The following is an 18,994-nucleotide window of genomic DNA, read 5'->3' as shown; positions in this document are numbered from 1 at the left end:
GAAGAATTATTCATAATAGCTAGGAGGTGGAAACAACCCAAATGTCCATTGAGAGATGAATGGATAAAGAAAATGTGGTATATAAAAGGGAGCATTATGCAGATTTTATGAAGGAGGAAATTCTACCACATGCTACAACATGGATGAACCTCAGGGACATTATGCTAAGTGAAATAAGCCAGTCAAAAAGAACAAATGCTGTTTTATTTCACTTATATGAAGTATCTAAAGTGATTAAAATTGTAGAAACAGAAAGTAAAAAAGGTGGTTGCCAAGGCTTGGGGGACAGTGAGAGGGGAAGTGAGTTTTTAATGCATCTAGAGTTTCAGTTTGGGAAGATCAGTTGCATGACAATGTGAATATACTTAACACTACTGAACTGTATACTTAAAAATAATTAAGATGGTAAATAATGTTATGTGTTTTGACCACAACAAAAAATACCTTCTTACATAGCTTCCATCTGACTTATCCATTGGGTGAATTGCAAGGTGAATGACCAGCATGACCAAAGGTTGACACTGTGTAATCACATAATCCTAGTACTGTGGGGATAACCACTACAAATAAGTCAATGAATGCTAAAATAAATTCTTGAATAAATATATACAGTAAGGGACCAATAGTGAAAGTGGAACAGAAAATACTAAAATCTCTGAGCTGTCCTGTGGCTGAGCTGGTAAAAGTGCCTGTCTTGTAAAATCTATGTAGTTTAACATTTTTAAAAGAAGACAGTTGTCCTACCTTAAGGTATTGAATATGCTTTCTCAATAATATAGCAGCCAATTTTAAACAGACTATATAAACAAGTATAAAAATGATTTAACATTTCTACCCAAAACTATTCAGTTAGTGCTGAATGATAATGGGTGCCTTGCAATTTTTATGGATACCTATGTTGTCTAAATGTTCCACAGTGAGCATGCATTAATTATGAAATAAAAAAGAATTACTTTACAGTAAACATTTAAAAAATAAAGATGATGTATACATCATTTTCACTGGTTTTAAAGCTAGGCAAGCTTGGCATATACTGTTCTGTGACTGTGTTGTTTACAAATGCGATTACTGAGCTATTAGTCGTGTAGATATATATGTACGGACAGACATCTCCCCAAAACTATAAGAAAGGCAAAAGAAATATCAAACATTTTGAAAGGTAAGTATGAAATTGAACAGAAAAAGCAGTGGACATGTTATTTCATTCAGCTCTATTTCTTGATGGAAATGTTATTAATCAAAAATTGATCAAATTTCAAAATCTAAAAATGTCTAAGGTAGTTTTGTAGAAAGAAAATAATATCAGACATATCAATTTATTTTTATAACAGAGTGACAAGGGGGAAGCTATACATTTAAGAGATTGGGAATTGAGCCAGCTTCTTCAGTGTGAACTGTTATAATTACCTTAGCAATCTAGGAAGTACAATGTTATGTAGGTGCATGTACCTAAAGGACAGTGATCAAGAGTTTATTGTCAGTATCAGAAGACATAATGAATTTTCTTTCTTTTTTCAGTTGTCAGGGTTTTGTATGTAATAATTATATAATGGATTGAAATTCTTAAATAGAGAGTGCTTCTTGTTTTAAAAAACAGTCAAAGTGACTTGTTAATACTCTGGAGTACAAAAGTAAGAATCTGATGCCATCATAGTAAGGAGATATTATAGACATATTACAAATAACTTCTTTTCAGATAGCTCAGTGTAAGATGATTGTTTTTAGGAAGATTATAGCATCTAACTGAAAAAGTATAAAATGACTTTACACAAACTATGCAGTGTGGCATTCGTTCAGGCATTATCTGGTAAGAAATGTAATCTTACTTAAACTTTTTTTTTTAATTTCACATGGATCAAATAAATAATATGCTGTAAGATTACTACCTGGAATGTTGTAGGGATTTTACATATGCTATGTGAAAGGACTTTGGGAAAGATGTTAATTAAAAATTAAATAACAAAGAACAAAGCTGTTTTATAATATAGTATTTCTCCTAACTGCAGAAGTAGTCAGCCCTTTAACCATAATTGTTAGACATGCAATATAACTTAATATGAATTAATTTCTCTCTCTAAAAACTATCATCACTTATTTGTCTCAAAAATAACAGAAACAGGATGTTGTTTCATCTATAAGAAAACTAAAAAACTGACACATTCATATTTTAATTAGGGAGTGCTTTGAAAAAGTACAATTGACCAAAAGCAAGGAGAACATAAATGTTTATAGGTGACTTTATGCTAACAATAACTGTCCAATAATCATAAAATAAATAAGGGAAATGAATTTTCCAAGAATTCTTCAAAACAGTGATTTTACATAGTGAATTCTATGAAGTGATTCTAGCTATATACATTCTTCTCACCATTTCATTTCTATTATTTTAGAATAATTCACCATCATTTCTCAGCTAGACAAATAAAAGTTGGTTTTCTTGATTGCTTGCTCCTGGCTATGATGGGTTTTGCATATTACATCTGGTGTTATCTTTACAAGTAAAAATCAAGTATGGCTTCCTCCTTCCTTTACCAAAACCACCCAATGGCTTTCCATTATTCACAATAAAAAGCAGAAAATCTCACTTGTACAAGGTCTTACATAATCTTTCCTCAGAGTATGTCAGGCTGTTTCTCCAGCCGACTATAAAACTTGATTTCTCAATCTCTCCTGACTTTATTTTTCTCATTATTTAGGGTTCTGCTCATCTCACCCTATAAATCTAAAGTAATAACCCCACTCCTTGACTTAACTTTCCTTTATATTTTTAATAGCTTTGTTGTATTTATTCTTTATGCCCATATATACATATGCATGTGTACATATATTCATTTTCTAATTGTTCATTTGTCCTATCAGAGCATAGATTTCATAAAAGCAGACACATTTTCTTGTTTTCTGTTCTAGCTGTGATACCCACAGTAGAGGTTTAAAAGTTTTTGTGGAATACATTCATTTTTAAAAGAAACAATGTATAAATCGTGTACATTTGCTCAAAAATATTCATTTTGGGAACATTCCATAGGGCAAAATTAGTAATTCCTCTTAAACATGCAGACAATTTCAGGATGATGGATGTGAATGATAGTATTTACATATTTAATCCTTTATGTGACTTTTCTGTGATCTCCTTGGTAATTGCCTTTAAGTTTGATTAGAATATAAAATAACATGCTATTTATCTTTACTACCCTATCTTAGATAATGGATAATTACTATTTTCAGTTACTTTTTTCTCAGGAGTAATTCTAAGTAAAAATAAAACATATAATTTCAAAGTATATTTCATTCTACCCATTGCTTCTAGGGAAGTTATTAATTCATAGAAGACAGATCTTCAGTTACCCCATTTTAGTTTTGATTGGCAGGGGTCCTTTTACATCAGTTGCAGCATTCATGTAGCTGTTAACATGATGCTGTTTCAGCCCTTTTATCAAGATTCTTCACAGTCTCAAGAAGGGAAGTAATAACAACCATCATATTTTACAGTGGCTTCCCATTTCACTTATTGTTGTTTTCTTGTGATTTTTTTTCTTTCAGAAATTGAAAAATTCCAAGGTTCTGATGGAAAAAAGGATGATGAAGAAAAGAAATATCTTGATGTTATCAGCAACAAAAACATAAAGCTCTCAGAAAGGGTATTGATCCCTGTGAAACAATATCCAAAGGTACTGCATTGCATGCTTTGGTCTCATAAAATTCAGAAAAAATAAAACAAGAGGATATTTTATTCACTGACTTTTATAAACTAAATATTTAAAGTTTCATTATATTGGTGTACACAAATATATGATTCTGATATAGAGAAAGGAAAACTTTTAAAAGGACCATGATGAGAATAATTGTCAGCTGAAGCCGATAGCATTTTTGTTCTGTGAATGTGGGAAACAGCATTAGATATTTTAATAATTTATTTAACATGTTAGTGGTTCAGTGTTTAAATATGTACACTCACTTGATTATGTTTTGGGTCATGTTAAAATGTATATTCTTATTATAAAAAGGAGTGGAATTTAGAATGGTACTAAATATGTAACATTTGCCAATCAGAAGGAAATTATTTTATACAGGGATGCAATAGAGTCTTTATTAGATCCTTGGATTATAACCATCAATCTTCCGTAATCAGGAGACTACATAGAAATAATTATGATATTGTTCTCTTCCAAGTACTTTTTACTAGACGTTTTGTCATATGAGGTTTAAATCACCAAATTCAGGATTATAAAATATATCAACCAATGGCATGATTTCATTGTTATATTCATAAATTCCAATGGGTAAAGAGAGGTTTTTATTATTTTAAAATGCGTTAAGTAACCCACAAATGGAAACTCAAATATTCAAGCTGGTAATTTACTTTCTGAAGAGTGAATCTGAAGCAAGGACCATGTAATTATTCTAGTAATAAAGATTATAGAAATAGATGCTATAGTTTATCAATTGCCTTCTAATGTGATACATTATAGTAAATATAATTAAGTGGAATGTTATGTTTATAATTATTTCAAACAGGGATAAAACTGTTGCAGTCTACCAAACCATGAAATTTAACTTTCAAATGAAGTTTTCAGGCATGAAATTTTTTAGTTTTTGTCTGTTTCTTCCTTTTTTTTTTTTTTTTTTTTTTAGCTAAATTGCAAGAAAGGTGCATTCAATAGATATACTTTCACATTAAATTATATTAGATTTACTTTATAATCACGTTTTAATAAATATTAAATTGAGAAGTCAGCAACATAAATGAAAACTTTTACATAATAATTAAATATGGTAGAAATAGGGGGTATTAAGAAAATTGTATCTTTTATTAAAGAACATAATTACCCCATTGGGTAATTATAGTCTAGAGTGCAAGGTAATTATAGTCTAGAGTGCAAGGATTTTTCTTTAAATCATACACTTAAATATTATATAACTTGATACTGTTTCTCAGAATAACACTTGTCTATTCGCTGGACATGAAAAAGTCAGTGAAAAACTCAATGTCTGCTTCTGAATAAAATTCAGCTTTATATCTTTGACCAAATTAGGTTGTCAAGTAGTAGAAGGCATGTCAAGCTCAGATTGCTCTGCATGTGACAGTATCTGTGATTTTATGCTGACTATTAAAATAGTTTATTTTAGTCATAGTAATTAATATTGGAACAATATTTTTCAATTTTTAAAATTTACAAATAGTTGATATGAATCTTATATAGGTTATATTAGTTTCAGGTGTACAACATAGTGATTCAACATTTTATACCTTATAATGTGATAATTCCACTAATTCTAGAAATCATCTATCATGTAAACTTATCAGACTATTATTGAATATAAAGTATTTTGTGGCATCTAATTTTTGAGATTTACTTTTATAATTTATCTCAGAAGCAAATTATTATACCTTTAGAATCACAGAATCCTTAAGCTGGGACTAAATTTGAAAATCACAGAATACATAAAACTTTCATTTTGGATGAGGTACCTGGGAGGTTATGAATTGTTCAAAGACATAGCTTTGATATACATGGAGATACTTAGAGAGATTGCTGTTGATTTAGACTAGAGGCCCAGTGCATGAATTCGTGCACAGGCGGGATCCCTTGGCCTGGTCAGTGATTGGTGCCGATTGGGGTATCTCATCCAGTCCTGATTGGAGCCGGTAGGAGGGGGGTGGGGGGTTGGTTCTGTGGGAGGTTGGCTGGCTGGGGGATGGGGCCGCAGGAGGTTGGCTGGCTGGTGGGGGTGAGGGGCCACAGGATGTTTCAATTGGGGTGATTCGGGCCAGCCAGCCAGGGAGAGGGGCCACAGAGGTTGGCTGGCCGTGGGAGGTTGGCTGTGGGAGCACACTGACCACCAGAGGGCAGCTCCTGCATTGAGTGTATGCCCCCTGGTGGTCAGTGCACCTCATAGTGACAGGTCAACCGGTCATTCTGGTCTTCAGTCATAAAGGTCGCTTAGGCTTTTATATAGATAGATTCCTCAGTTTTTGTGAGCCATTACATTTTTAATTTGACTAATAATGCTCACATAGTTGTGTTACTTTTTCATGTAAAATATGGAAGAATGAAAAAACTATAGGTCCTAGTAATTAATAGCTTTATGTCATATTATCAAATCTCAGTTTATGCTTTAGAAAAATTACCATTTGAATTGATGAATAGAATGCCAAATCCCTGCATTATTTTTTAAAAGACTGTGCATTTCATATATCTAGTTATCACACATAAGAGAACTCTTTTTTTTTTATAAGTATTTCTTTTTTTTTTAATATATTTTTTATTGATTTTTTACAGAGAGGAAGGGAGAGAGATAGAGAGTTAGAAACATCGATGAGAGAGAAACATCGATCAGCCGCCTCCTGCACATCTCCTACTGGGGATGTGCCCGCAACCCAGGTACATGCCCTTGACCGGAATCGAACAGGGGACCTTTCAGTCCGCAGGCCGACGCTCTATCCACTGAGCCAAACCGGTCTCGGCAAGAGAACTCTTATTAGAGTTTTTACAGGAAATAAGTACTGAGAAACAGAACAGAATTGTCTAAGTTGACCTACATTTGTTTTCATTTACTTGTTTACTATATGATAATAATATTAAAATAAATCTTTTGAAAAACCATATTTTATTTCAAAAGTGCTAATTCTCTCCTACTGAGTGATGTTTGCCTGCTTCTCACAAAAGTATCAGTGGGGTTGAATTAAGATATGAACACTAAACTTGAGCCTTAGTTGATGTATATTTGTGAGCTATAAAATATGTGTTGTGGATGATACTGTGAACTGCTGAGAAGAGCACACCAGTATTTATGGCTTTAAAGTTTAATGTTTATAATAAAAAGGTATTTATCCTTCTGGGGATTTATTGAAAACAGATCTATTTTTGATAACTTCTTTCAGAGCCATCTTTGCCCTTGATGCCTGCTGTCTATTTGAAGTGCTAATTAATGTGGTCCTGACACAGTCCTTTCCAACAAAGGGCAATAAATAACTATGGGGGTTCTTGAGGAAATGACTTTATCCTGACTTTACTATATGACCTATCCAGATAGATTTTCTTTCAGTTAGTGCTCAATTCCTAGTTAATTTGCTGACTTAATTAACTAATAAATGGAATGGAAAGAAGTTTAAGATTTAAAATTATTTAACATATAAGGATGGTCTTATACTATGCTAGAGGCCTGGTGCACAAAAATTTGTGTCCCTCAGCCCGCCCTGTGCCCTCTCACAGTCTGGGACCCCTCAGGGGATGTCCACCTGCAGGCTTAGGCCTGCTCCCTGTGGGATCGGGACTAAGCTGTCAGTCCGACATCCCTGTGGCAGCCCAGGAGTCCTCAGGGGATGTCCACTTGCCAGCAGGGAGCAGGCCTAAGCTGCAGTTGCATATCCTTAGCACTGCTGAGGAGGCAGGAGAGGCTCCCACCACCACTGCTGTTCTGGCAGCCATCAGCCTGGCTTGTGGCTGAGCACAGCTCCCCCTGTGGGAACGCACTGACCACCAGGGGCAGCTCCTGCATTGAGCATCTGCCCCTGGTGATCAGTGTGTGTCATAGTGACCAGTCATTCCCAGTCATTCTGCTGTTAGGATCAATTTGCATATTACCCTTTATTATGTAGGATAGAGGCCTGGTGCACAGGTGGGGGCTGGCTGGTTTGCCCTGAAGGGTGTCCCGGATCAGGGTGGGGGTCCCGCTGGGGTGCCTGGCCAGCCTGGGTGAGGGGCTGAGGGCCGTTTTCAGGCTGCCCACAGCCCTTTCAGGTTGGTGGAGTCCCATTAGATTGCCTGGCCATCCTAGGTGAGGGGCTGATGGCCGTTTTCAGGCTGGCCACACCCCCTGGCTACCCAAGCTCCCAGTCTCTCCTTTTTTTCTTTTTTTTCTTGTATTTATTCATCTTCGCTAATTGAAACTTTGTAGCCTTGAGCAGAGCCCAGGGCCAGCCAGGGCAGGCGGGAAGCTTGGCTTCCTCCATCGCTGGGGAAACCCAAGCCTCCTGCTCGCTCCAACTCTGTGGCCACCGCCATCTTAGTTGGTTTAATTTGCATACTCACTCCTGTTTGGCTTGTGGGCATGGCTTGTGGGTGTGGCTTGCATGTAGTGGAGTGATGGTTAATTTTCATGTTTCTCTTTTATCATATAGGATTAAGAATGATTTGTATAGCTCTAATGCTTTATGTTTAATCGCATAACTTAGAGAAAATATGCCCCATTATTAAATTATTTTTAAAAAATAGGTTTTCTTACTTGATTTTAATATTTTTGTTTGTAACAAATTTTTGTTTGTAAAGAAATAGACCTTGTACATCTATTGTTTGCATTTCCAAATGTATTAGAATCAGAGAAATTATTCCTGGATAGTCAAGTCTCCAAGGAGGTATAATGTGGCAATATGTTGTTCTCTAATCCTAAGAGATTCAAGCAGAAAACTCACCATCCTTAACATTGTCTCTTTTCCCCCAAGTTCACATGTATTATATTTTATAGTCAATATATTTTTATTGTGTTTTTTTAATTTTAACATCTCTAACTGGTATGCATATTATAATCAAAGTAATTTTGCATCTTTATCAGGCAAGCAGTGGTCAAAACTCATTGTTTTGGTCTGTAAAGTGGCACATGTAAACTTGGTCATGGCTTCATATGTCAAGTTGTTTGTAGTATTGGAAATATGCATATTGAATTTAATCGCTGTTTAAGATATTTCCAAAGGTTGCATTATGATTTAGTGTTGATTATGATTTAGTGCCAAGCTATTACATTTGCAAAACAGAATAAAACCGTAGTGTGGGGTATATATTTGGTATTGCTGAGGACAACATTCATGCTTGGAAGAAGGAGAATAATACTACAGTTTCCTGGCCCTCAACAAACAAGTGCCTTACCGGACCTAAGAAACAAAGATGGCCCTGGCCAGCTTGGCTCAGAGGATAGAGCATCAGCCTGCGGACTGAGGGGTCCCAGGTTCGATTCCGGCTAAGGGTACATGCCTGGGTTGTGGGCTACGTCCCCAGTGGGGGGTGTGCGGGAGGCAGCCAATCAGTGATTCCCTCTCATCATTGATATTTCTATCTCTCTCTCCTTCTCCCTTCCTCTCTGAAATCAATAAAGAAATATATTTTAAAAAAAAAGAAACAAAGATGGACATAAATGGCCAAAGCTATATTATGTTTGTTACTGCTAGATATGCAATAGGAGTGCCTATCAAGTGTGGGCAAGTTGAGAGAGCATGAGAGGATAGGAAGGTGTACTTGCTGGGAGAGATCTACTTGTCGTTTGCTACTCTACCTCTCTATATTTCAGGCTCTCAGTGTCTTTTAAAAATATCTTTTTGATGTTGCCTACAGAATTCTCTGAAATACATCAGAACTTCTCTAAATTAAATTTGCCCCAAGGCCCACTTTTCATTTCTCTCCTTGAGTCACTGCCAACATTTTAAAGCAGTAGATTGCCAGGAGTATAAATCGGCTCCAAATGTGGCCCTTTTTAAGATCAAACGCAGCCATGTTCCCCTGTGCTGCTTTGCAAATCAATTCCTTATGTAGATTAATGCAGAAAATTAAAGTTCTAAAATATGTTCAAAAGCATCACACTTGCTCTATATTTCATCTTACTCTGCGCAGTCCCAGAGAGAGGGCCTGCCTTCCTTGCTTGGTTGGAAGCAGTTCCACAACCAAGCCTGTCATACCACAGAACTGTTTCCTTCTTTACACTTTGAAAAATGAAAATGTAAGTCCAAGTCCTTGATTAGTGATATTTTTTCTGACTTTATAAGTAACTATCAGATCATTTAAGGGTAGGTTATGGAGATGAGGGGTACTAACCGAGGAAACTATGACCACATTTCAAAGCCAATATAACTAGAGGTAGAAACACCTCTCTATTTTTCTAAGCAAGGTGGTTATCCCAAACCCACTCTGTAGTTTACATCTTAAACCCATTTCATCTTTACTAGACAGAGACCATTGCATAGCATCACTTTTGATTTTCTAAAGGAAACGGAAGAAATAATTCGATGAGATTTATGATTTCAGTTTCATTTATATCAGTTTCCTAGTCCCTCACCTATGAATTTAAATTAAACTTATGGACACTGACAACCATATGGTGATTGCGGGGAGGTAGGATGGAGGAGGGTATAGGGTGAATAAACAGTAATGGATGGAGACTTGTCTTGGGTTGATGAACATACAATACAGTGTACAGATGATATAGAATTGTACACCTGAAACCTGTATAATTTTGTTAACCAGTGTCACCCAAATAATTTCAATAAAAAGGAAAAAAATAATTGAGGAAATAATGACACTCAGATTTACATTTCCTATAACAAAAACCAAAGTGCTTGTGGACTCTATTCTTTCCAGTAGAATGATATCTGGAATAACCCTATTTTCTAGCAAAATTTAGATATTTGCAGTGATATTGTCTTTTCTGATGACTTTCTTGTAATTAATGCTCATCCCATGTATTTCAATATTATTTTTCCTTTGAGAACTTAATTTTTTTGTCTCTATCTCACATTGACCTATGGATTTCTAATTCTGGTTTATATATGCTTCTCTCCACATCCTCTTTTTTATGGGCTCAGCCACTTCCTCACAAAATATATATGTCCTCATACTTCTTGAAATAATCTGTCCTTCTTTTCTATGTCTGTTTTAATGGGTTTTACCCATCTTGTGAGGTCATTTCACTTTCATTCTCAACTGAAAAGCTAAAAACTACTTCAAAGGATCATGAAATTGCAAATCCCTGTTGAAATGTCCACACCTATATCTTTACTCAAGGGTTCCTTGAGTGGCTAAAGATCTTCCACCTCACATCCCAGTCTGTAATCTTGCCATTCATTATTTGCTTGTTTCATCATGTGTTTGTTTGTTTAATAAACTTAAGTAAGTTTCTCTGCACGCATTAGAGCACAGATGGCTCTTTCATTCCTTTTGATGTTACAGTAGAAGTGGCTTTGACATAAATCTTTAAGAGACTAGAGAAGAAATATCACTTTTAGGATCAAGAGGCAAAATGTTACCAATTGAATGGATTCCTAAATTATTGTTAAATTTGAAGGACTTATTGACATGTAGAAACAAGTGAATTCTATATAAATTCAAGTAGTTATATGTTAATATCTTGAGATTAACAGAAAAACAAACTCTCTAGAAAGATACAGGAAATATACATTAATGCATCCCCTCGAAACCTGCAGGTAAGGGTTAATGGTACTTGCATTATTAAATTATGACCTTACTACACCTAACTTTTGAAAGAAATTTAATCTATGTAGAAAAGTTGTGAATGAATGTGAATTTTATGTTTTTTTTAATTTTAAGTAATGTTTAAAAGAAATGTCTATAACATTTGTATTTCTATCATTTTGTAAGTAATTTCCTTAAAAAATATGTGGGTTTCACAAGTGTCTCACCCAAATAAAACACTACCAAACTCTCATTATTAATATCCATGCAAAAAATTTTAAAATATTACCAAATGTTCACTAGTGTTCAGAGCATCACTATTCACAATAGCCAAAGAGTAGAAACAATCCAAATATTCTCAACAGATGAATGGATATATAAAATGTGATATATCGGTGCAATGGAATATTATTAAGCCTTAAAGAGCAATGTAATTCAGATACATACTACAACATGGATTATCATTGAAAACATTGTGCTAACCAAAATAAGCCAGACACAAAAGGACAAATATTGTATTATTCCACTTACATGAGGTACATAGAACAATTTTATAGACACAGAAAGTGAAATAGAGGTTACCAGGGACTTTGGAGAGAGAGGAATGGAGAGTTATTGTTTAATGGCTATAGACTTTTGTTTGGGATGATGAAAAGTTTCTGGAAATAAATGTGGTAGTGGTTGCTCAACATTGTGAAAGTACTTATTAACACTGAATTATATATTTAAAATAAATTTATGTTATAATATTTAATTGAGGCAGAGCATTTCTAAGAAAGATGGAAAATTCTGAAGTCATACGTAAGTTATTAAAACATTTCACAACATAAAATTGAAACTCCAGTACAAGTAAAAATGATGATGACAACCAAAACCCAAAGGCACAAAAAGTGCCAAACTGGTGTGACTGTTTGAGTAATATTTGAAACACATGACAGAATGATCATTTGCTTTATATGTAATGGACCCAATTTTATAAATTAAACAAGAAACCAGTGATATCACCAGATAGTTTTTACACATATACTGTTGAAAGCAAATAGAAAAGGAAAACAAAACAAAACTTGCACTTCATTTAGAAAACTGCAAGTTAAGATGAATATGTAATGCTTCTATTCTTTATCAGACTGACAAAAAAGGTTGATAATAACCAATAATATAGTTAGTGTATGGGCAAAAATATACTTCACTTCATAACCTGTTCATCAGAGCACTGAGATTCAACCATTTTGGGGAACAATTTTACAAAATCAATGAAAATTTCAAAGGTACAGACTTGGAAGCAGTTGATTTATTTTCGAATTTATATATTTAGTAGAGGCCCGGTGCACAAAATTTGTGCACAGGGTTTGCCGGTCGGGGGAGGGACCGGGGGTGGTTGGCTGGCTGTGGGAGGTTAGCTGTGGGAGTGCACTGACCATCAGAGGGCAGCTCCTGCATTGAGCATCTGCCCCCTGGTGGTCAGTGTGCGTCATAGTGACTGGTCTACCAGTCATTCCAGTAATTTGGTCATAAGGTTGCTTAGGCTTTCATATATATATATATATATATATATATATATATATATATATATATATATATATGCTCGCGCACCCGTGTGTGTGTGTGTGTGTGTGTGTGTGTGTGTTAGAATGGTAGGTAAATGATAGGAAAACAGATAGATATAAGTAAAAGGAAAGGTTTCTTTTCTGTTACAGGCACTTTTGTGCTATTTGAATTATTATTAACAGGTATTTTTCTAGTAATAATCATATTTTAAAAATTGTTTGGTCTATTGAAAACATTTAAAATAGAGAAAATTAGTTGGGCTAATTAGTGATGGGCTGCCTCCTGCACAGCCCACATTGGAGATCGAGCCTGCAACTCAGGCATGTGCCCTAACCAGGTATTGAACCATGACTTCAACTACTGAGCCACACTAGCTCTCTATCCTTCCCATTATACAGAAAAAGAAACTAAGTCTCTAAGAGCTGACTTGCCAAAATCCCGTAACTAGGAAATGACCAATTCAGGATCATATCCAGCCACTCTGAATTCACAGCTTGTTGTCTTTGCCTCATTACACTGTATGATTTTGCTATTATTATGTAAGGAAATAGCATCTTCAAACATCCAGTACAAAATGTAACCCAAAGTATGACTCCTCAAAATCTGTTATGAACTTAAAAACCAGGTGAAAATTTTTTCTTTATAAAATATCATACACTTCTATTTTTGGTTTATGAGTAAACTAGTAGCCCTTTGCACAAAATTCGTGCACTCGGGTGGGGGGGAAGGGGGCCCCTCAGTCTGGCCTGCACCCTCTCCAATCTGGGACCCCTCGGGGAATGTCCAACTGCCTGTTGTGCCCTCACTTTTAACAGATGACAGCTCCATTGTTGTTTCTTTTCATGCTTAAACCCTTTGGAATTAGTATTCAAAGTGTGTATACATTTTGGGGGGGACACCCTGTATATCTCTAGTCAGCGGTGAAAGGAACTAACAGCGGATTTGGAACCCCCAGACAGGGAACCTCGCTCACTCCCTGCATGTCTCCCCACTTTTCCACCTTTACGGGCAGCGGGAGAATCAATGTTTTCTCTCATTAACTCAGAAAAGCACGCCCTGTCACCCGCTCGCTGCCTGGCAGGAGTGCACTAGGACCCAAGGCAGGACTTGAGCAGGCACTCCTGGGCACTGATGGCCTGCAGGCACTACTTCAACTCGGCCCCCAGGCTCCGCTTGGTGTGCTCACAGCTGCCACGGTAGCCATGTAGGGAGTATAGACCGCTCTCCGCCAGCCCACCTCCTTTGCCCAGAGGCTCTCCTTGTGCAGCCCACAGACCCAGAGGGCCTGGGCAGGGCGGGACACTGGCATGCACTGCTCACCTGCCCGGAGTGATGGGAGTGGAGTGGAAGCCAGGCGTCCCTGCCCAACCCCGGCCGCTCTGCCCCTGTGCACACTGCCCACTGGCCGGAATCAGCCAGGGCGGGGCAGGGCGGGATGCCTGCCCCCTGTGCTCGCTGCCCACGTGCCCCAGCCAGGGTGGGGTGGGGCGGGATGCCTGCACCCAGCCTCTCGGAGCCTGTGCACATGCGCGCTGCCCACAGGCCCGCCATCTTTGTCAGAATAATTTGCATACTCACTCCGATTGGCTGGTGAGTGTAGCGGAGGGATGGTTAATTTGCATGTTTCTCTTTTATTATATAGGATATGCTTAAATGAAGAGTGTAGTCTAAAACTCCAGTTTAGAGAAACAGCTAACTTTAAAACATCATAAAATAAGTCTTTCAATCTGGGACCTCACACTTAGACAGTTAGGGCTTCTGTGAGTGCCCACTATGTCAAACACTGAGAAAGCACAGTGAGCTACTGTTCTATTCCTTCAAGAACACTGGTGGTGAGAATTCTGAAGCTACTAAGCTTTAAAAATATTTAAGGAAATTTTCTAAAGCCACACATTGTATCATTGATAGTGTTAACATTGCAGTTCAGGTCTGTTTTGCCCCACAGCCTCTCCTCTTTGCATTAAACCATTGTTATAATTCACTTTCTTTTATATGAAGAGGCATTGAGATAATTCTGAACGCAGACTACTAAGGCCCACAGATGGAAAAGCAGATGTATTTCTCCTCTGGTGTTAAGCGAGGCAGAAATAATAGACTCATTAGTTGGAGTGTATCTCATAGGTCGTACAGTCTAATCTTCTACCCAATTCAGGAATCATTTTTACAAGATCTGCGATACTCATCAGCCTGTCTATGAATACCTCTAGTGATTAAAAAGAAAATTTGCTGTATTATGAAACAGCTGGATGTAATATTGAGCAGTATTGCTGTTCATTTTTTTTCTCATTGAAGTAAAACCTTTATCCCTGTAAGTTGACAGTGGACCTGGTTCTGCTTTCTGCATCACTAAAGAACTTACTTGAACCGTGGTCTTACTTGAACTATCATTGATACGTCGTCTTCATTTGGCTTCTGGACACCACAATTTATTTTTATCTCCTGTTGTAAAATTTATTTCATTTCTCATCCTCTTCTCCTGGTTTCTCCTCTTCCACACAACTTCTTATTGTTGAAGTTCCCCAGGAGTTATCTGTCGGTGCCCATTCTCTATCTACAACCTCTCGGTCATCTTGCCCATGGCATGATTCTGGCCAAAACCTCTCTCCAAGACTTAGATATGGAACTGCCTACTCAACATCACCTCACAGATGTCTAGACATCTCAGAATCAACCATTATTTTTCTTACCCCCAATGCCCTTCACTTGTAGTCTACCTGTCTCAGTTATTGGCAATAGCATCCTTTTACTTGGTCAGGTCAGAAATGATGAACTCCTCCTTGACTCCTCTCTTTCTTCTACACATTCTATCCAATTTGCCAGGCAAACCTGGTATTCCTTTCTTCAAATCAGATAGCTCCCATAATCTTTACTGCTATTACCCTGGCCTAAGTCATCATCTTTTTTTACTTGAATTACTGTGATAGCCTCTTAACTCATCTTTCTGCTTCTATACATGCCTTCCTCTATCCCTATCCAAGTACTCACCATCACGTGTTGTTGTGTTTCCCCCCATAGAATGTAGCACCTTTTAACATAATTTGCAATATACTTATTTGCTATTTTTATGGTTTTCCATACTAGAATGTAAATTTCAAAATGCCAAGTCTCTTTGCCTTTCTCGGTTAGTTATGAATCCCAATCATCTAGAACAGTGGTTCTCAACCTTGGCTGCACATTAGAATCACCTGGGAATCTTTTTTAAAATCCTGATTTCTGTGCCTCATCCTCCGGAAATTCTGTTTCTTTGTTAGTAGTGTTGTGACCCCACCCCATAACAAAGAAACAGAATTTCTGGAGGATGAGGCACAGAAATCAGGATTTTAAAAAGATTCCCAGGTGATTCTAATGTGTAGCCAAGGTTGAGAACCACTGATCTAGAACAATGCTTAGCACTTGGTAGGTGGTTAATAAATATTTCCTGAATGAATAGAAGATAATTTTATATAGCCTCTTCTCCAGACACTCTTGGGGAAAGAAATGCAGTTACTGTACATTGGATCTAGAACAAGGATCTACTGATTCTTACCTCTTGCCTCTTCTTACAGAATTTCCAGGGGACCTATCACAGTTGCAGCAGTGACATCACAGGTCCTCTGAAAGAGACCCCAGCATTACTGTTCTCATTGAAGCCCTGATGCTATGCTAATCTTGGCAGAGAGTCCAAGTACTGCAAAAAGAAATTACAGTGAAAATGTCATTCAATTCTAATGCCTACATAATCGGTTACTTGGTTTAACCAAATTTTCTAATTAAAATGATATTAAAAGGTTAACTCAGAAATTACTTTCAACTCATTTCTGAATATCATGTTAAAGTTTTTATTATATAATTATCCATTTTTAGTAAGTGCAGTATATTGAACATCATTTGACCTTTTACAAAGAGCCTTATGAAGCCCTCCTTATTTTCATTCTGAATATTAATTTCAGTTAATTATTTCGGTCATCCAGGAGATAATTTATTGGGTCTATATGGCAGTCACTTTGTCTCCAACTTGTAAATGTAAAAATGGAAAAGTTGATTTCACTGGTCCCAGAAAGACCTATAGTACACTTAAACTACTGTTCTAACATGGCTTCAACCAGAATGGATCAGTATGGTGTTAGTTTACATAAAAGCCTGAAGGCAGATTGTCTTTAACAATTGTCTTTAAAGTTTAAAAGCTAAGACCTGAAAAGGAGGCAAGGAAATAGAATGATTGACCTTTTTCGAAAAACAGCAGAAAGGAGAAAGAGAGAAAGGGTATTGTTTCAGATGTAGGGTTGAGTGGAGCAGAGGAGTAAGATCATGGTAATGTTTGCTACTACTGTCAAGTCCTCTCAGTAGAGAACCCTTAATTTATATGGATGCTTTTGGAACTAGGTAATTTTTAGTCTGGCCTCTTCTCCTATAGAGTTTCTATGTTCTGGAAAGAAATCCGTAAGAATATACTAAGATAGAGAGTTTCTTGAGATGCAAAAGAGCTATGAAGGCACAGTATAATATAATGGGAAAATAATAGCATTTTGAACTTGAGACTTAAGTCACAGCTCTGCTTTCATTCAAGGATGACAGTGGTGAGCTCTGTAAACAACTTCATCCTCAGTGTTTTTTCAGCTGCAACATGAATATAATGGCATGCCATGAAGTTTCATCAGGAATGCAGAGAATATATGTACATACTTGGCATGATACATAACGGCACATACTGTAGCTTGCATGAGAATAATCACTAAGTAAATATTATTATTTTTTTCACTTAGTCACACTCTTTTTGGCTGGGAAGCACATTTTTGTGCCAGATTCTGTATGTGTGATAGTTGTAATTAGTTCCTCAAAGGGAGAACAATTAAGACATTAATAAAAATAGGGATAAAATAAATGAAAGGTGGTGATGATGATATTGGCAGTAAAAAGTCTTTTATTTGTTGACTATTATGTATTAGGCATTTTTTCTGTGATTTATATTATTACCTAATTTAGTCCACTTAATATCTCTGTGGAGTAAGTACTATACACAGAAGGAAATTTAGAAACAGATCATTACACTGTTCAGTCCCATGGACATTTCATAATGAATTAAGACTAAAGAAAAGAATAAAGTTTAGGCATGAATGCTATCTTCTATAATTATAGTATTTTTATAAGCTAAATTTCATCCTTATTTATTTTTTATTTTTCATTTTTATTGAATTTATTGGTGTGACACTGGTTAACAAAATTATACAGGTTTCAGGTGCACAACTCATCATCTGTACACTGTATTGTGTATTAACCACCCCAAATCAAGTCTCCATCCACCACCATTTATCCTCTTATACCCTCCTCCAACTCTACCCCACCAACTCCCACTCCCCTCCCCCCCCCAGCATTCACCACACTTTTGTTATCCCTATTTACTTAAAAACATTTCAAAAGAGGCCATGTATACTCCACGTCCTTGTTTTAATGTTGGGAATTTAAAATTGAAATTTGTGAAATTTCATAAATTAGAGAATAAATATTATACATATAATATTACATTTTGAAATGAGTAAGTTTATATAAACCATGTTGGTATTATATTTTTACATATTTGTTTTTTGACTTATTATGTACTGCTTTGTGTTAAACCATATGAGTACCTACCACTACAGTACTTTTTGCTTATTTCTTATGTTCTCATTTGAAGACACATCTCTTGAGATAGAAATTGATGTTGCTGTTGGTTTATTTTTTAATTGCATGTACTAACTGAGAGCAAAATATTCTCTGTTTTAGTTAGTTGGGTATTTTTTTAATCATTCCAGAACTATCCAACAAATATCAAAGTTTCATAAAGTTCTTTATTATCGCTTGTCTGATACTAACTTTATTTCACTCATATGCTTGGCTGTGTAATATGAAATTAGAATGATAATCCATGTTGGGTTTAGCATACCTCATTTAATTTTCTTTTTTAGAGTATGGTATTATATTTAACCTAATTAAAAAATATTAATCCATGGTGTCATAAAAATCTACAAAATTACCTGTTTAGAACAGTAACTCTCTGCACTAGAAAAATCTAATGATTTTTCTACTAAAAACTCTAATAAATGTTCTAATAATTTGTTCATTGTATGACTTTAGCAGTAGAATTTAACAAAATACTTGGAAGAGTATTTCCTTACTGCAATTCAAATAGAATCTTAATGTTAGGTCAAAAAATCAGGATTCATTTTTTAAGGTAAAGTTTTAATGAGGAAAATTTAATTTCTGAAATGGCCAATACACATTTTAATTTTTATCAAATAAAAAATCCTCAAATT

At 36.0% G+C, this 18,994-nt stretch overlaps 1 protein-coding gene across 10 annotated transcripts in view; it reads left to right on the top strand.

The window, feature by feature from the left end:
• Positions 1-18,994, top strand: part of KHDRBS2 (KH RNA binding domain containing, signal transduction associated 2) — a 551,961-nt gene that overhangs the window by 78,311 nt on the left and 454,656 nt on the right. For all 10 annotated transcript variants that reach the window (XR_013996149.1, XR_013996150.1, XR_013996151.1 and 7 more), the window contains exon 2: positions 3,541-3,668. Coding sequence is in view for 4 of the 10 variants with exons in the window: in XM_081094152.1 (XP_080950278.1) it covers positions 3,541-3,668 (128 nt within the window). In the remaining 6 variants the exon portion in view is untranslated. The remainder of the gene's footprint in view (positions 1-3,540; positions 3,669-18,994) is intronic.

Source organism: Myotis nattereri (assembly GCF_964212035.1).
Source record: "Myotis nattereri genome assembly, chromosome: 6".
NCBI classification, from domain to species: Eukaryota; Metazoa; Chordata; class Mammalia; order Chiroptera; family Vespertilionidae; genus Myotis; species Myotis nattereri.
This window is presented reverse-complemented; position numbering and strand designations above follow the sequence as displayed.